We start from the raw sequence: 18,367 nt of genomic DNA, 5'->3' as shown, positions 1-18,367 counted from the left end.
ACTATTAAAGGAATAGTTCACCTCAAGTTGTTCCAAACCTGTTTTAATTTCTTTCAGCTGTTGAACTCAAAAGAAGATATTTTGTAGAATGTTGGAAACCTAACAGTTCATTGACTTCCATAGTATGGAAAAAAAAAATACCATGGAAGTCAGTGTCTACCAGCAACAAATTAACATTCTTCAAGTGAAAAAAACGGGTTTGGTACAACATGAGCGTGAATAAATTATGACAACATTTTGGGATGAACTATCCTTTTAAATAAATACATACATGAGACCTGATTTCTCTCATGAATGTGATGTTTAATGAATTAGATGTATCTAATCTGTTGTTTTTGTTTGTAATGAATCACAGGGTGAGCGCGGCCCTGCTGGCCCACCTGGAATTCAGGGTGACAGTGGAATTGGACTTCCTGGACCAAAGGTCAGCCGTATTTACCTTTTTGACTGCAAATTCACTTAAATTCTCCAAAATCACCGCAAACAAAAAGACTTCAAAGCTGGGGAAAATGCCTAAGCTGATTTACTGGGTTTAGTGTGTTTAGTTGAGTTTTGGTCATTTTTCAGCTAGGAGACCAGCTAAACCAGGGATGGGCAACTTTGATAGTGACGAGGGCCAGCATTTTTTTTGCTGGAAAACTCTGTTGTCAGTGGACAGAAATATTACCCCAACAAGCCAATGTAAACATTTAAATTGCATTGTCTGTAAATTTGCAACAAACAAATATACAGAGGTCCTTTTTTTATTAGTAGCCTACAGAACATTCTCAAAACAACTTAAAAGGACAGTTAAAAAGGGCTTTCAGTGGAAAAAAATATTCCCCTGACAAGCCAATGTAAACATTTCAATTGCATTGTCTGTAAATTTGCAACAAACAAATATACAGAGGTCCTTTTTTTATTAGTAGCCTACAGAACATTCTCAAAACAACTTAAAAGGACAGTTAAAAAGGGCTTAATAATGTTTACATTAGAGTGCACGTCCTACTACGCTGAAATTAATAGGGGAGCAGCTGGAAATAGTGACCTCATGTTAAATAAATAACATATACGGCCCGCGGGCTGCCAGTTGCCCATCCCTGAGCTAAACCATCATAACACCAGCTTGGCTGAGATGTAAGACCAACTTAGACCAGCAAACCACCTTAGGCTGGTTTAAGATGTTTTTTGTTTCCTTTGTCAGTGAGCCACCTTAACCATGAACCCTATAAAGCCTACTGTATCATATTTGTTACACAATTTATTAAGGCCTCTATATGATCAACATTAACAAAACTTTGCTTAAAAACCATTGCACACAATCTACAACATGCCCTTTGTTGTCCGATTGAGGTTTATACTTTTTTAGCAAGTAAAAGTCATTTTAGTATAATTGTACAAGTGTATTGTAAAGTGTATTTTTGCTGTGCTGTGTTTTATACAGTAAGCTTAAGAATAGCTTTTATATTGTTAGTAACATTTACTGGACTGAAGCAACGTAGGTTTACTTAACTATCCATATATCATTCATTAGAAAAATCATATCAAAAAAGTATCAAAAAGTAGCTTTTGAGGAACGTCTAGTTGTCTAGTCTCTCCATCATCATTGTATTGCATTGCATTGCATTACATGTTTTGAAACTACAAAGCTTTGATCATAAAACTAAGTATTTAAATAGCATCTTACAAAGACATATTATTGGGAGATAAAGAGTGAAAACTGATATTTACAGTATATGCATTTTATGCAAGTAGTCTGTTATACTGTTATAAAGATCTCATTTACATTTCAAGCAATAAGAATTTAATTTTACTTTTTGGCCTTATAAATATCAGCATCTTCACCAAATTGCATATTTTTGCTCAGTTTGAATAAAAGGTGATTTTCATTGTGCACATTTTTTAGATGACATGGATGGTAATGGTAGTGGATTCTCAGATATGCTGTAATTTTCTATAGAGTATTTCTTACTTATTCTCCTGAATTGTTCACGTCTTTGATCCGTCTGCAGGGAGATATGGGATTTCAGGGCAGACCAGGTCCTCCGGGTCCGCATGGCATAGGCGAGCCAGGTCTGCCTGTAAGTACAGAAGCAGAAATTCAAAAATATTCAACACGCACTGAATTTACACCCATAGATTTGACTATATGAATTTTTTTCTCACATTTCTTCAACAAATCAGGGGCCTCAAGGGCCACAGGGGGTTCTAGGAGAGAAAGGACCACCAGGAGAGGGCTTTCCAGGTCAAAAGGTAAGGTTAGCCCAAAAACGCCATGTTCTCACTAATGTCTCTATGCTCTTTAATCTACTTGGAGATTTGTAGCAGCCAGAGGCAATCTGAGAAGATCTACAAATGCATTAAAGACTCGTAATTTTTTATAATACCTCATTAGAGGCTTAAAGTTCCCTGGTAAATCCTCATTTCAAAACCCAAGGCTATTAATTATTGTATGTTCCGGATAAATTAGCTGAGCATTACCAGCCTGAGGATGCAAGACAGAATTTAATGGATCCGTTTTCTTTGACTTCTATAAAGACTCTTTGTAATCTGTCTAATGTTAGCAGTCTAACTAGGTCTACATCAAAGTCAGAACTGTGCATAAAATGTAATCGTAAATTAAAAATACAGCAAAGAAATGTGATTCATGTCAAGGAGAACCTCAGTTCTCTGAAAACCTTCACACAGTAGCTAAACTAAATTATATCTCAATATTTTTCAGATTTATGATGATATTCAGTATTCATGAAGATGCAAATCAAGTTTTGAATCAATTTGAAGTGAATGAACTGAGGGGCGTTTTTAGGATGTTTAATCAATATTTTTGACCCATTTTTCCAGAGAAATAAATGTATTGCTTTGGATTCACAAGTGCTCTAGATATATAAAATATTTTGTGACTATTATCATAACTCTTTATAATATTCCTTTATCTTTAAGGGAATTATTGCGAAAATGATAAGCCATCTTGTATTTGTCATTAGTTTGCATACATGTTGCCTTTTCTTATCAATGTTCTTTCATCAGTTTATTTCATGCTAATATTTACAAATTAAATGCATTTGACGATAAGAAATAAGTGTTATTGTTAGCTGCAACTAAAACCACTAAAAATTGTTTTCAGTAATTGAAATAAATCTGCAATAAAATGAAAACAATTCAGTTTAAACATTTTTTTTAAATACAACTAAAACATAAAAATGAATGTTTATTTTTAAAAATATTTCTCTACATGGAAATATAAAAAAAAAAACTAATAAAAATTATAAAAACAAATAACAAAATGACTCAAACTTAAATTAAGTTTAGAATGAAAACCGCAAATATAAAAATAAAAGCTCATTTAAAATAAATAAATCGTATAAAAAAATACGAAATTACTAAAACTAAATAAAAATGTAAAAATAAAACTAAATAGAATACATTTAGAGACAATAATACATTTTAAAATATAAAAAAATAACACTGGAATTCATTGCAGGTGAAGGTTTTATGTTAATTACTGTTAATTAAGTGGTATTTGAAATTAATTGGTGCAACACAACTCAAATTAGAATAAAACCAAGATAAAAAAATCTTGGATTAGCTCTAATTTAATCCTTATCAGTGCAACCGACCATCAGACAAATTGAGCCACTGTGAATAAACAACAATTAGGGCTCACTGAGGGATTACACTGTATTATTACCAGTCAGAAAAACTGGTGTTTTCTAAATCCCACAGATGAAGAAACAATACATGCAATGCAGTAAATGCATCCGAATGGCAGAGAAAGGGAGGCTTGCATTTCAGAGACACTGGGCTGATGATGCCTCTTTTGTTTGACAGGGGGACCGGGGTCTGGAGGGGCCGAAGGGACCAAGAGGACAGCCGGGCACTGGAATCAAAGGCGATAAGGTGGGCTGTAAATATATCAGCCCATGAATGGGATTCACACAACCACACCATCTACGACACACAAAAGGCTTAATGAAGTATGTAAACTGGCCCTATAAGTTCCCATTTAAACGCAGGGGACTTATGGGAGGGTAATAAAGAGTAAGAAAGAGCAGATGGGAGGGCGGCACAGCTCAACTTACTGTGGGAAAAGATGAGTCCTGCTCACCTGCTAATACTGAATAAAACACCAGTCATTTCTTATTCTCAAAATAGACAGATTATTATGTCCCAAAGTTAAATCTTTTAGAGATGTATTACTCTATCTGAAACGGACTCATCTTTTTTGTGTCTTCAGGGTGAGCTTGGGCCTCCAGGTTTACCAGGACCGATCGGACTCCCAGGGCTTGGCATTCAGGGAGAAAAGGTGATACTTATGTGAATTATATGTGTTCTTAACTTGTTTACAGGGTCCAATGATTAAGAAAATGTACATTAATGGACATGCATTATTTCATAAAATGCACCTTGCCATAACAAAAAGACAGATGAATAGTCACATGATCCTTCAGAAATCATTCTAAAATGCTAATTTAAGAACCATTTCTTATTATTATTATCAAAGTTACAAACTGTGATACACTACCATTCAAATGTTTGGTTTAAAGGGGTCCTATTATGCTTTTTCACTTTTTCAACTTTAGTTACACTGTAATGTTGCTGTTTGAGTATAAAAATGATGTGCAAAGTTACAAAGCTCAAAGTCCACTTCAAAAGGAGATATTTTATTTAACAGAATCACTTTTCAAAAACTACAACGAACGACTGGTTTGGACTACAACGCATATTTTCCGGGATTTGTGATATCACAAATATCGACGAATGGGACGAGACCTGGTTGAGCTGCACTAGAGAAGACAACGAGTGTTATCACTATGTCGGAGACATGCTAGCTTTCCCAAGGCAGACGAACTTAGAGTGGTTACAATCATCCGGGTTTAAATCGCGCTCAAACTGATTTGATTTTGACGCAATATTTACACTGAAGCTCGCAGGCGGCTATGGTAAGGGGCATGACATTTCCTGACCAGGCACTGAGTGCTGCCAATCACAACACACACTGGCCCAGCAAACCAATCACAGCACACACTGGCCCAGCTAACCAATCACAGCACACACTGGCCCAGCTAACCAATCACAGCACACACTGGCCCAGCTAACCAATCACAGCACACACTGGCCCAGCTAACCAATCACAGCACACACAAAAAACTTAAATTGCATTAAATTGATTGAAAGTGACAGTAAAGACATTTATAATATTACAAAAGGCATCTAATTCAAATAAATGCTGTACTTTTGAACTTTATCAAATAATCCTTTAAAAAAAGTATTACGGTCTCCACAAAAAAGGAACCAGCAAAACGTTGTTGACATTGATAATAATAAGAACATTTATTAATCTTTGAGCTTCAATAATATTAATCGATAATAACTAAGCAGCAAATCAGCATATTCAGTGATTTCTGAAGGATCATGTGACACTGAAGACTGGAATAATGATGCTGAAAATTAAGCTTTGCATCACAGAGAAAAATTACTTTTAAAAATATATTAAAATAGAAAACATTGAATTGAAATTGTAATAATATCGCAAAATATTTACTGTGTTTTTGATCAAATAATTTAGCCTTTGTGACCATAAGAGATTTCTTAAAAAACACTAAAAAACTAACAACAAAAATATTTGATTTGTATATGAGAAAGACTTTCCTATGTTTTTTAAATGCAATAAACATAATAATTTAAATGCAATGCTATGTTTATTATTTCTATCATTATTATTAGTGATCTTATATGTTGGGTTTTCTAATGCAATATTTCTCAATATCAGGGTGTTGAGGGTCCGAGAGGGCCTCCAGGAGGAAGAGGACCACCAGGAGAGGGTTTCCCTGGTCCCAAGGTTGGTACTGCTAAAGGTTAAAGATTATAATTAACGGCAATCTGTAAAAGGAAACATAAAATTTGTTCTTGGCTTAATCTTTTGATTATTTTCCATTTTGTTCTCTAGGGAGAATATGGTTTACCAGGAGAGATGGGAACCCCGGGAGAGAGAGGGCAGGGCGAACCTGGAACAAAGGTTTGTGGTGTAGGCTCAAAAATATATGGGACATTTGGGATGGAAGCTAGTTTTTTGACCATGATGAAGACTTTACAAGATGGCACTAAGTACTGATATTATTTCTTCAGGGTGAACCTGGTGCATATGGACTGGCTGGTGTACCTGGACTTCCTGGGGAGGATGGAGCTCCAGGACAAAAGGTAACTCCGCTTTCTGATGTCTGGACTGGTGTGAGCTCATCTAACGTGACTGAGATTGAGTGTTCTGCTCATTAGATAAGTCTCTAGGCAAATAGGCAAGTTAAGTGGATATTAACAGAGGTGGAAAGAATACGAAAATATTCTACTCAAGTAAAAATTTTACTTAAGTACAAGTAAAAATACCAGTCTAAAATCTAAAAATCTACTCAAGTAAACGTAAAAAGTAGCTAATTTAAAATTTACTCAGAGTAAGAATTACTTAGTTACATTTTAATAGTGGGAGGGAGGCAAAAATGGGATAGGCCAAGGGTGTCAAACTCAGTTCCTGGAGGGCCACAGCCCTGCACAGTTTAGATATAACCATTAAACACATCTGATCCAGCTAATCTAATCATTTAGGCTTATTTGAAAGCTACATGGTATGTGTGTTGTAGCAGGGCTGGAACTAAACTGTGCAGGGCTGTGGCCCTCCAGGAACTGAGTCTGACACCCCTGGGATAGGCCTATAAATCTCAAACTAGTTGTTTTTAATTAAAGTAATCTGTTATTTAGAATAATAAGACATTTGGGCTGTTACAAGGGAAATTAAATCAGTATCAACAAAATTCATATTTACCCACTGTTTAATGCAGCTCTGAGGGACATGGAATGCTTTAAACTGCAGTTACAAATGAATAAATAATGTTTTGATACATAAAAAGTTGAATACTGATATTTGAAATTATTTAAAAAATATATATATAATAATAATACTTTAAATGTGAAATTAAAACCGCCAGTAGGTGGCATCAAGTCACTGTTAATAAGCGAGTCATTGCGATTGAACTGAATCATTTAAACGGTTGATTCATTCAGGAGCGAAACACTGTCATGTCTACTCAGAGACGCAAAACTGTGCTATGGTGGCTGTGTTTGGAATTATTTTTGTTGTCGAAATAGAGCAAAAACAGGCGATATGTTGTCTAAAACGCAAGGCTCTTAATTAACTTGTTGTTTGTTGAACTGTTGTAAAAAAAAATCTATATGTAATCATGCTGATTTTTGGAGAAAAACGACACTCTTCGTGTGATATTGATTTTTATAGTGTCCTTTTTGGAGTGTTAAATTAAAAAAAAAAAACGGCGTGAAGATTTAAAATGTCTTCATCTGTGTTCCACTGAAAAAAGTTTGGAACAACATAACAGTGAGTAAATAATGGCAGAGTTTACATTTCTCTTTTGATGTGATGGATTGATCATTTTAAAAATAAAAAAAAAAAAAAAAAAAGATACTTTAAATGTGAAATTAAAACCGCCAGTAGGTGTCACTGTTAATAAGTGAGTCATTGCGATTGAACCAAATCATTAAAATGGTTGATTCATTCAGGAACTTGAAATTGAATTGAATTGAATTGAATTGAACGAAACACTGTCATGTTGCTCATACGCAAAACTGTGCTATGTTGGCTGTGTTTGGAATTATTTTTGTTGTCGAAATAGAGCAAAAACAGGCGATATGTTGTCTAAAACGCAAGGCTCTTAATTAACTTGTTGTTTGTTGAACTGTTGTAAAAAAAAATCTATATGTAATCATGCTGATTTTTGGAGAAAAACGACACTCTTCGTGTGATATTGATTTACTATATGAAATGATATAAATATATACATTTTCTGCCCAAATCAATTTTGTCATAATTCTAAATGCATTTTAACAGACTGAATCACGCAGTGAAAGAACGCACTCTAAATGCGCGTGCGCACTAACGTTAGTCTAATCTACTAGACTTCAAGGCACTCTGTAGGAGTGTTTTGTTTGGTTTTTGGCAAAATACTGATAATGTCAAATCGCACATCGTTAAAACAACAATTACGTTATTATCACAGACGATATATATCGCACACCCTGCACCACTGTCTTTTTGGCTAATTTGTGCAAAACCTTTTGCTAAACTGTCAAAGCTTCATTTTTACCACCAATGCAACGATGCAAGTATTTAGCTTACCTCTACATGCTTGCGAAGGGTTGATGTCGAGATTTTATAAGCTGCTAGTTTGGTCTCCCTAGGCAAACACAGCTTACACTGCATAATAGAGCTTAAATATGGCCAGGGCTTCACTTCATTTCCTTCGAGTTCAACTTCAGCAGAATACGACTCAGCTGGGTCTGCACCATAATGCCTGTCTTGTCCATCTGCATCTTTCTTGTGATTTTAGCGCCAGTTTGTTCTCCTGCCCATTATTTACTGCAGTAGTTTCCAGGGAGCGATTTTTTTTTTTTACTCAGTAATTAATGTGTTTTAAAATGTAGCGAAGTACAATACTTCAAATAAAATATACTTTAGTAAAAGTAAAATTACAGATTTTAAAAAATACTTTAAAAAGTAGAAGTACACAAAAAAGCTACTCAATTACAGTAACGCGAGTAAATGTAATTCGTTACTTTCCACCTCTGGATATTAAATGCATTGTGTTTCTCTTCGTCAGGGTGAGTCTGGGGCGGCAGGTTTGAGGGGACCTGAGGGGGCTCCAGGAATTGGCACTCAAGGAGAGAAGGTACAGTACTTCAGACTTTCAGATTTTCTTTCTGTATGAGTATATTGCGATGATTATCATCTGGTGGATGTCAAAAAAGGCTTAAGTATCATTATCTACAGTATATGTTGACTGATATTCTGTGTTCTGATCTAAATAGGGAGATCAAGGCCAACGTGGCATTAGAGGGTTGCCAGGTCCTCTTGGCATAAGTGGCCCATCGGGACCAAAGGTGAGAATAACTAAACAAATGGAGCACAACACTGGTTCTGGAAGTATTTTAACATTTTCTCCATTACAAAACGTTTTAAATATCAAGTTAAATGACTATGCTGTGAAAAAAGCAACCAAGTCAGAGAATGCAGCATTATGAACTTTGATTAAAAGTCATTGAAAATCAGAAAAAGACAAAAATAAAAATACAAAAGCCTGATTGTCTTGTATAATTAACTTCGCATGCCATGAAGCATCGCAAATGATTTAATAGAAACAGAAATGTTCTTACAGTAAAACTATCAATTTATAATCACTGAGCATAGGTATAAAATACAGTATATTTTACAATGGCGTACACACTACTGTTCAAAAGTTTGGGGTCAGTAAGGCTGTGTGTGTTTTTTCAATTGTTTTCAATGGTAGCGCCACGTTTTTTTAAAATGCCAGGAGCGTGCCGAGAGCGTCTTTTTCGCGCTGAGCGCTCAGGCATTTTTCTTCGGTGCCGAGAGTTGAAGAATGTTCAAACTTTGGGTAAAACGCTGCGCTCACCACTGTCACTTTCTAGTCAGCTAACCAATCACAGTGGAGGAGGGGCGGGACTAATACCGACCACCCTGCTTGTACTACGACTAAACAACATTGGAGAAGTTTTAATATTGCTTGTCTCCGAGTATTTATGTCTTTACCAGATGGAACTGGTGGACTACCATATTATTGGTAATGAAAAATCATTCACAAGCGCTTGACGTTTTCAGCAAAAACGTTTTGGTGGACACGCAGCCTAAGATTTTTTTTTTTAAGAAATTACTTTTATTCAGCAAGAACACATTAAATTCATTAAAAGTGACAATAAAGGCTTTATAAAATGTAAAAAAAAAATCTATTTTAAATAAATGCTGTTCTTTTGAACTTCATCAAAGACTTCATCATGATTCATCAAAAGTATCACAGTTTCCACAAAAATCTTTTTTTTAAATTGTAATAGTATTTCACAATATTACTGTTTTAACTTTAATTTTGATCATTTTACAAAAACCTAACACTTTTGAATGGTAGTGTATATTTACTGCAAAATATTTAAATGTCTGCAACTATGAAAGAGTACAGGGAATAAAGGAATGAGGTTTCTATTTCCAGAACCTTACTGTTGTGCTCTATAGGGTCGAGGATGAAAACGATAAAGAATAACTAAAAGAACTAAATATAATAATGTTTAAAATAAAACAAAAAGATTAAATGTGAGAAAATTTGATTTTTTTTAACTCCAAGCTTACAAAACCGTTCATTGTTTGAAGTAGCAGTGCAATAAATGCCTGTGGTTTCTCACATAGTTTGAGCAGTAATGCAGTTGCATCACTGGAACATTACACTGTTGTTTTTTAGGGAGAGCCAGGTACGCCAGGAAGGCTGGGCATGCCGGGATTACCTGGACGAGCTCTTGCAGGAGCAAAGGTAACAACGCCAAGCTACTACAACTGTGCCACTCCCTGCAGGCTGGGAGATGTCGTTGTATTAATGGCCCACTGCCAACACTATGAATCAGAACGTTTCTATTTCACATTCATCAATAAAACAGAGAAGTAATGGTATGACCTCATCTTCTCATGTCTTCAGGGTGATGTGGGTGCCGCTGGTCCTCCCGGACCGATTGGAGAGACTGGTTACGGTTTGCCTGGTCCAAAGGTGGGTGGGACTTTTTAACCTGTAGAACAATGAAGAAAATGAGTAAAAGGAATGAGGGAGTTTGATTGAGCAATATGTACAGTATATAACTGATCAAAAGTGTGGAATAATTCAGATTTTATCATGTTTTGTGAAAACAAATACTGAAATAAGAGATTTTGACTATGCTAATCATAAAGCAGCTCTATATAGCTTTTTTTTTACTGGTCAAAAGTGTGGAATAATTTAGAGTTTTTTTTAAACATGTTTTTGAAAGAAATGTATTTATAACGAGACATTTTGTTTATGCTAATCATGAAACGGCAAACATTTTATATAGACAATTGGGATAATTTCAATGTTTTTGAAACAAGTCTCTTATACTCACCAAGGCAACATTTTTTTGATCAGACAATAATAATAATAATAATAATAATAGTGTGAAATATTATTACAATTAAAAAAAACTGATTTCTATTTGAATATTTTAAAATGTAAGTATTTTATTTTTTTGTAATTTATTCCTGTGATGCAAAGCTGAATTTTCAGCATCATTACTCCAGTCTTCAGTGTCACATGATCCTTCAGAAATCATTCTAATATGCAGATTTGCTGCTCAGTTATTACTGATTATTAATAATGCTCGAATATTAATAATGTTTCTTAGTATTATCAGTGTCAACACCCGTTTTTGCTGCTTTCTTTTCTTTTAATATGCTTTAAATTATAATAATATTTCACAGTATTACTGTTTTTACTGTATTTTTTATTTTAAAATGCAGCCTTGGTGAGCAAAGACTCCTTTTAAAAACATTTTAAAATATCATAATTATTCCAAACATTTAACCAGTATATATGAAGTTATAGTCCTTCCTTATCACATTTAGGGTGATCGAGGTAACCCAGGACCGCCCGGACCATTTGGACCTAAAGGTGAAGGATTTCCTGGTCCAGTGGTAAGCAACTTCTTACATCCCTATTTCCATATAACATCACTGCATGCCCATACTTCACTTAACATTATCAGTCATTTTTATCACAATTCCCATTAATCAGGTGTGTTGCTGGGTATTTGAGCGTGTGTGTTTATTTTACACAGGGTCTGTCTGGTTTACCAGGACCACCAGGTGAGCCCGGCCCTGAAGGCATTGGTGTTCCTGGACCAAAGGTGAAGTTACCACTTCATGTATTTATGATGATATAGGAGGGTCAATTGTGGCTTTCAGAAATGTGTTAAGGCACTTCAGCTTCATTAAATATGGCCTGATTATTTACACAAAGTCCAAACAATTATCTACATGGAAATGAACAGAATGGAAATAAAGAGCTTCATTCAATATGGCTTGATTATTTACACAAAGTCTACACAATTATCTACATGGAAATGAACAGAATGGAAGTAAAGAGCTTAAGTTAGTCATTCTAAAGAGCTTAAGTTAGTCATTGCTCTGTGAGGTTGTTGTGAGGCTGTGACTGAAGTTAATTGTGTATTTTTTTTTAACCATCCTTTGAAATGCTAATATTTTCATACTGATTTCTATAAATGTATCAATCATGACCAACCGTTTCAGAGTTTGTAGCACAAAACATCACAGAACTTTACTATTACTATTACTGACCTTTGTGTTGTTGAGTACACTTAAAAATTATGTAATTATCCTGGTGAATGATGTAATTAAGGAAGTAGCATTTGGTAGTAAAATGGATGTAACAGGATGTAAAGTGATAGAAAAAAATGTAAAAATGGATTATGAATTAAAACAATATTCCTAAAAATGTTTTGTTTAAAAACATTTATATTAGAGAAAATATTACCTTATCATATAATAACAAAGTAAATAATAATAAAAATAAAATTTACATTTTATTTTATTTTAACTTCTACAAATATAACAACTTTCTAAGTAGTGAAATTAAAATTCATACTTAAGTGTGTTATTGTGATAACAGAAAGCAGACTAATGATTGGGTGGCAGTTATTATAGAAATACTGAGTTAAATGTATTAAGTCATATATGATGGAAACATTCAAATGTCCTGCATAGTTGGAATAAACTTAAATGGTGCTTTTGGTAAAACTTCACTTTCATTTCAGGGAGACGTTGGATTCAGGGGTTTGCCTGGTTTGCCAGGACCACCTGGTGAAGGACTGCAGGGACCACTGGTAAGATTGATATTCATGTCATCTGATATAAACTCTCCCGGGAATCTCTCTGACTACAGTAATGAGACTGTGATACTGAACGCCCCACACGTCCAGAACAAGAGCTCTGAACAGCATGCACAGGGAGTCTGTCTGTGTTGCTGTGGGGATTGAGGAAGACAAGCTGTCTGTTCCTCCCATATTAATTCTGCTGTCTTGCTGTTTCAGGGCAACATGGGAAGACCAGGTCCTCCAGGACCACAAGGACCCCCAGGGGAAGGCATTCAGGGACACAAAGTAGGTTAACCATCAACTACCTGCAATATAGGGTGGGGCGATATAGCTAAAATTATATATTTTTTCACATTTAGTCTGGATATTTCTGTATTTACGCTTTAAAAAATTTGTTTTGTTTTCATAATGTCAGCCAAACAATTGAAAATGTACTTCAAAAATGACCAAGACACTGTTTTTAAAAGGATAGTACACCCAAAAATGAATATTCTGTCATTATTTGTTCACTCACATGTCCACAATTATCTACATGGAAATGAACAGAATGGAAGTAAAGAGCTTAAGTTAGTCATTCTAAAGAGCTTAAGTTAGTCATTGCTCTGTGAGGTTGTTGTGAGGCTGTGACTGAAGTTAATTGTGTATTTTTTTTTAACCATCCTTTGAAATGCTAATATTTTCATACTGATTTCTATAAATGTATCAATCATGACCAACCGTTTCAGAGTTTGTAGCACAAAACATCACAGAACTTTACTATTACTATTACTGACCTTTGTGTTGTTGAGTACACTTAAAAATTATGTAATTATCCTGGTGAATGATGTAATTAAGGAAGTAGCATTTGGTAGTAAAATGGATGTAACAGGATGTAAAGTGATAGAAAAAAATGTAAAAATGGATTATGAATTAAAACAATATTCCTAAAAATGTTTTGTTTAAAAACATTTATATTAGAGAAAATATTACCTTATCATATAATAACAAAGTAAATAATAATAAAAATAAAATTTACATTTTATTTTATTTTAACTTCTACAAATATAACAACTTTCTAAGTAGTGAAATTAAAATTCATACTTAAGTGTGTTATTGTGATAACAGAAAGCAGACTAATGATTGGGTGGCAGTTATTATAGAAATACTGAGTTAAATGTATTAAGTCATATATGATGGAAACATTCAAATGTCCTGCATAGTTGGAATAAACTTAAATGGTGCTTTTGGTAAAACTTCACTTTCATTTCAGGGAGACGTTGGATTCAGGGGTTTGCCTGGTTTGCCAGGACCACCTGGTGAAGGACTGCAGGGACCACTGGTAAGATTGATATTCATGTCATCTGATATAAACTCTCCCGGGAATCTCTCTGACTACAGTAATGAGACTGTGATACTGAACGCCCCACACGTCCAGAACAAGAGCTCTGAACAGCATGCACAGGGAGTCTGTCTGTGTTGCTGTGGGGATTGAGGAAGACAAGCTGTCTGTTCCTCCCATATTAATTCTGCTGTCTTGCTGTTTCAGGGCAACATGGGAAGACCAGGTCCTCCAGGACCACAAGGACCCCCAGGGGAAGGCATTCAGGGACACAAAGTAGGTTAACCATCAACTACCTGCAATATAGGGTGGGGCGATATAGCTAAAATTATATATTTTTTCACATTTAGTCTGGATATTTCTGTATTTACGCTTTAAAAAATTTGTTTTGTTTTCATAATGTCAGCCAAACAATTGAAAATGTACTTCAAAAATGACCAAGACACTGTTTTTAAAAGGATAGTACACCCAAAAATGAATATTCTGTCATTATTTGTTCACTCACATGTCCTTCCAAACCTGTATGACTCTTTTCCTTCTAGAGAACACAAAAAAAAAACATATTTTGAAGAATGTTGGTGACCAAACAGTTTCTATTGTCTTTGACTTCCATTGTATATTTTATCCATATAATGGAAGTCAATGGAAACCGAAACTGTTGAAATTTCTTGTAGGTTCTGCAGAACAAAGAAGTCATACAGGTTTGGAACAACATTAGAGTGAATAAATAATGACAGAATGTTTATTTCTTGGGGGGTGGACTATACTATACTTATATATATTTTTAAGTTTAAAGTGAAATATGTGGAGTTTGACCGGGAAATTGAATAATTTGTCCTTCAAAACGTATGCACTGTAAATATTAGCAAATTCAGTCATTTTTTTATTATGTTTCAGAGAGAAGACATAATCAAGCTGATTAAGGAGATTTGTGGTGAGTTGTACACTTTAAATATGACAAAACAAATGATTTGATAATGAGTAAAACAGGTGTGTCATGATATGACTGCATATAATTCTAGGATGTGGTATTAAGTGCAAGGAAAGGCCCATGGAGCTGGTGTTTGTGATTGACAGCTCTGAAAGCGTGGGCCCGGAAAACTTTGAGATCATCAAGGACTTCGTCACAGCTTTAGTGGACCGCGTCACAGTGGGTCGTAATGCCACGAGAATCGGTCTGATTCTTTACAGCTTGGACGTTCATCTGGAGTTTAACCTGGCCAGGTATATGACCAAGCAGGATGTCAAGAAGGCGATTAGGAACATGCCTTACATGGGAGAGGGCACCTACACTGGCACTGCCATCCGCAAAGCCACACAAGAAGCCTTTTACAGCGCCAGGAACGGTGTCAGAAAAGTAGCCATTGTCATTACGGATGGACAGACGGACAAGAGAGAACCTGTTAAGCTGGATATGGCAGTACGCGAGGCTCAAGTGGCGAACATTGAGATGTATGCGCTGGGAATCGTGAACAGCTCTGACCCAACACAGGCTGAGTTCCTGAGGGAGCTCAACCTCATCGCTTCTGACCCACCTACAATCCCTGCTGGTACGAGACTCGAACCCGCAACCTTAGGATTACAAGTCCAACTCTCTAACCATTAGGCCACGACTTCCCCTATATAGAGAATATTCAAAATACAGAATATTCTAATGCAACATAGCATTATGTTCAAGTCATGATGACCAGGTCAGAAAATAAACTTGTTTGTTAAATCCATCAGGGTGATCAGGGGGCTCCTGGAGTGACAGGGCCGAGGGGCCCATCAGGAGAGGGACTTCCAGGCTCCAAGGTGAGACTTTGGTTTAGATCATACTAGCAACATAAAGACTCGGCAGCAAACATGCAGCTTGTAAATAAGAGAAGCACTCTGTATCACATATTACGTGTGTAGAGGGCATTTACATAGATGTCTTAGAGGCACAATAGCAAGAAATGACTCAATTGAACTTGACTTCAGGAAGAAAAATTATTAGTAAAAATGTATGATATGAATCCTTTAATTCATCTGTAAATCTCTCTGTCCTGCAGGGCGATCGTGGTTTGCAGGGCGAGAGAGGCTTCAAAGGAATGAGAGGTGACATGGGTGACCCAGGGACTCCAGGACTAGCTGTGAGTTAATTTAGTTACTATAAACCATCTTTTGTGTAAAAGCAGACGGAGTTTTAAATGTGAATACTAAATCACATTGTACAACATGAGTGTTTTAATCTCTCCCTTTAGGGAAGAGCAGGAATCAAGGGCGAACAAGGGCTCACGGTAAGATCTAATACATTTGCATCTTTTCAGCTGTATTTTGAGTTACTTTTTGAAAAACTGTGCAACCATATGCATTGCAAATATTTAAAATTCTGTCATTTTTAAATTATTTTTTTTAGAGAGAAGGCATTATCAAGCCAATTAAGGAGATAATTTCAGAAAAGGCTATGCAATTATATGCATTGTAAATATTAGCCAATTTAGTATTTTTTAATGATTTTTTGAAGAGAAGAAAATCAAGCTCTTTAAGGAGTTAATTTTAGGAAATCTATGCATCCATATGCAGTGCAAATACTGGTAATTTCAGTCATTTTTCAATGATTTTTCAGAGAGAAGACATAATCAAGGTGATTAATGATTACATTTTAGTACGCAACCATATGCATTATAATAATGAGTTAATTTAGGAAAACTATGCAAACATATGCATTGTAAATATGAGCAAATTCGGTCATTTTTCAATGTTTTATCAAAGAGAAGACAATCAAGCTGATTAAGGAGTTAATTTTAGGAAAACTATGCAATCATATGCATTGCAAATATTTGCAAATACAGTAATTGTTTAATTATTTTTCAGAGACAAGACATAATCAAAGCTGATTAATGTGTTAATTTTAGGAAAACTATGCAACGCTTCTGACCCTGACAGTGAACATATGTTCCTCATTGATGACTACAACACACTGCCAGGTGAGCATGGAAGAAAATTAACCTATATACACAGAGAGATGTTTGTTTGTTTATTTATTTATTTTTGCATATAGGCCTGGGCAATATAACAAATTATTATTGTTATTATCATATAAATATATAATATAAAATGTATTGTCATACAGTTGTCATAAAACAAATATTGACAATAAATACTGTCAACAGGGTGAAAAATAGAATAAAATATTCTATTTGATATAAAATACTATTTTTCTATATAAAATAATACTGAATTAAATAATTAAAGGCCTATTTCAAAACTGCCATTTCTGCACAAAGTTTTGGAAAAGGTTGTATTCAACCAGATTTCCCTCTACCTAAATTCTAACGATATTCTGGATCCTTTTCAGTCTGGCTTTAGAGCAAAACAGTACTGAGTCAGCTCTTTTAAGAGTAGTAAATGATCTCTTGTTATCTGCAGACACTGGTAACTGTACTATTCTCTTATTATTGGACCTGAGCGCAGCTTTCGATACAGTAGATCACCGCATCCTGTTAAAAAGATTCAATCTTGAGGTTGGCATTTGTGGTACTGCATTAGACTGGTTTGCATCGTATCTCACAAATAGGAGCTTTTCGGTGGAAATTGGTGAATTTTCATCAAGCTCAGTTCCCATCACTTGTGGAGTACCCCAGGGCTCTATTTTGGGTCCAATTTTATTCTCCCTGTATTGAGATGTATGCGCTGGGAATCGTGAACACTTCTGACCCAACGCAGGCCGAGTTCCTGAGGGAGCTCAACCTCATCGCTTCTGACCCTGACAGTGAACATATGTTCCTCATTGATGACTACAACACACTGCCAGGTGAGCATGGAAGAAAATTAACCTATATACACAGAGAGATGTTTGTTTGTTTATTTATTTATTTTTGCATATAGGCCTGGGCAATATAACAAATTATTATTGTTATTATCATATAAATATATAATATAAAATGTATTGTCATACAGTTGTCATAAAACAAATATTGACAATAAATACTGTCAACAGGGTGAAAAATAGAATAAAATATTCTATTTGATATAAAATACTATTTTTCTATATAAAATAATAAAATGTATTAAATATAGATATAATCTAAAAAAAAAATATTTCATACATTCAGACATGTAAAATGTATTAACAATATTGAATATTGTCACTAGGCTAAAAAAATGTAAACATTATATTTTTATAATATAAAACAAATACATACATGAATAGCAAAAATTGATTTGCTATATAATATAATAGAATATATAATGCTGAAAAATATAATACAATTATATATATATTTTTTTAAATGTATAACAGCCATTGTCACCAATTATTTTGAAAATGTTTAATGCAAGAGTTAAAATACAGCAAAAGTTATT

General features: G+C 34.8%; 1 protein-coding gene across 1 annotated transcript in view; it reads left to right on the top strand.

Annotated features, from left to right (window-relative positions):
- The window catches only part of col28a2a (collagen, type XXVIII, alpha 2a), a 43,419-nt gene that overhangs the window by 12,635 nt on the left and 12,417 nt on the right, over positions 1-18,367 (top strand). The window contains exons 9-29 of the mRNA XM_016444394.1: positions 356-424; positions 1,992-2,060; positions 2,164-2,232; positions 3,808-3,876; positions 4,214-4,282; positions 5,750-5,818; positions 5,927-5,995; positions 6,106-6,177; positions 8,640-8,708; positions 8,848-8,919; positions 10,287-10,355; positions 10,518-10,586; positions 11,453-11,521; positions 11,665-11,733; positions 12,661-12,729; positions 12,937-13,005; positions 13,970-14,164; positions 14,246-14,314; positions 14,936-14,972; positions 15,061-15,569; positions 16,941-16,989. Coding sequence (XP_016299880.1) covers positions 356-424; positions 1,992-2,060; positions 2,164-2,232; positions 3,808-3,876; positions 4,214-4,282; positions 5,750-5,818; positions 5,927-5,995; positions 6,106-6,177; positions 8,640-8,708; positions 8,848-8,919; positions 10,287-10,355; positions 10,518-10,586; positions 11,453-11,521; positions 11,665-11,733; positions 12,661-12,729; positions 12,937-13,005; positions 13,970-14,164; positions 14,246-14,314; positions 14,936-14,972; positions 15,061-15,569; positions 16,941-16,989 — 1,969 coding nt within the window. The remainder of the gene's footprint in view (positions 1-355; positions 425-1,991; positions 2,061-2,163; positions 2,233-3,807; positions 3,877-4,213; positions 4,283-5,749; positions 5,819-5,926; positions 5,996-6,105; positions 6,178-8,639; positions 8,709-8,847; positions 8,920-10,286; positions 10,356-10,517; positions 10,587-11,452; positions 11,522-11,664; positions 11,734-12,660; positions 12,730-12,936; positions 13,006-13,969; positions 14,165-14,245; positions 14,315-14,935; positions 14,973-15,060; positions 15,570-16,940; positions 16,990-18,367) is intronic.

This window comes from Sinocyclocheilus anshuiensis, unplaced genomic scaffold (genome assembly GCF_001515605.1).
Source record: "Sinocyclocheilus anshuiensis isolate Anshui unplaced genomic scaffold, SAMN03320099.WGS_v1.1 scaffold1473, whole genome shotgun sequence".
Classification (NCBI taxonomy): domain Eukaryota; kingdom Metazoa; phylum Chordata; class Actinopteri; order Cypriniformes; family Cyprinidae; genus Sinocyclocheilus; species Sinocyclocheilus anshuiensis.
The sequence above is the reverse complement of the archived record's forward strand: the minus strand, read 5'-3'. Positions and strand labels throughout refer to the sequence as shown.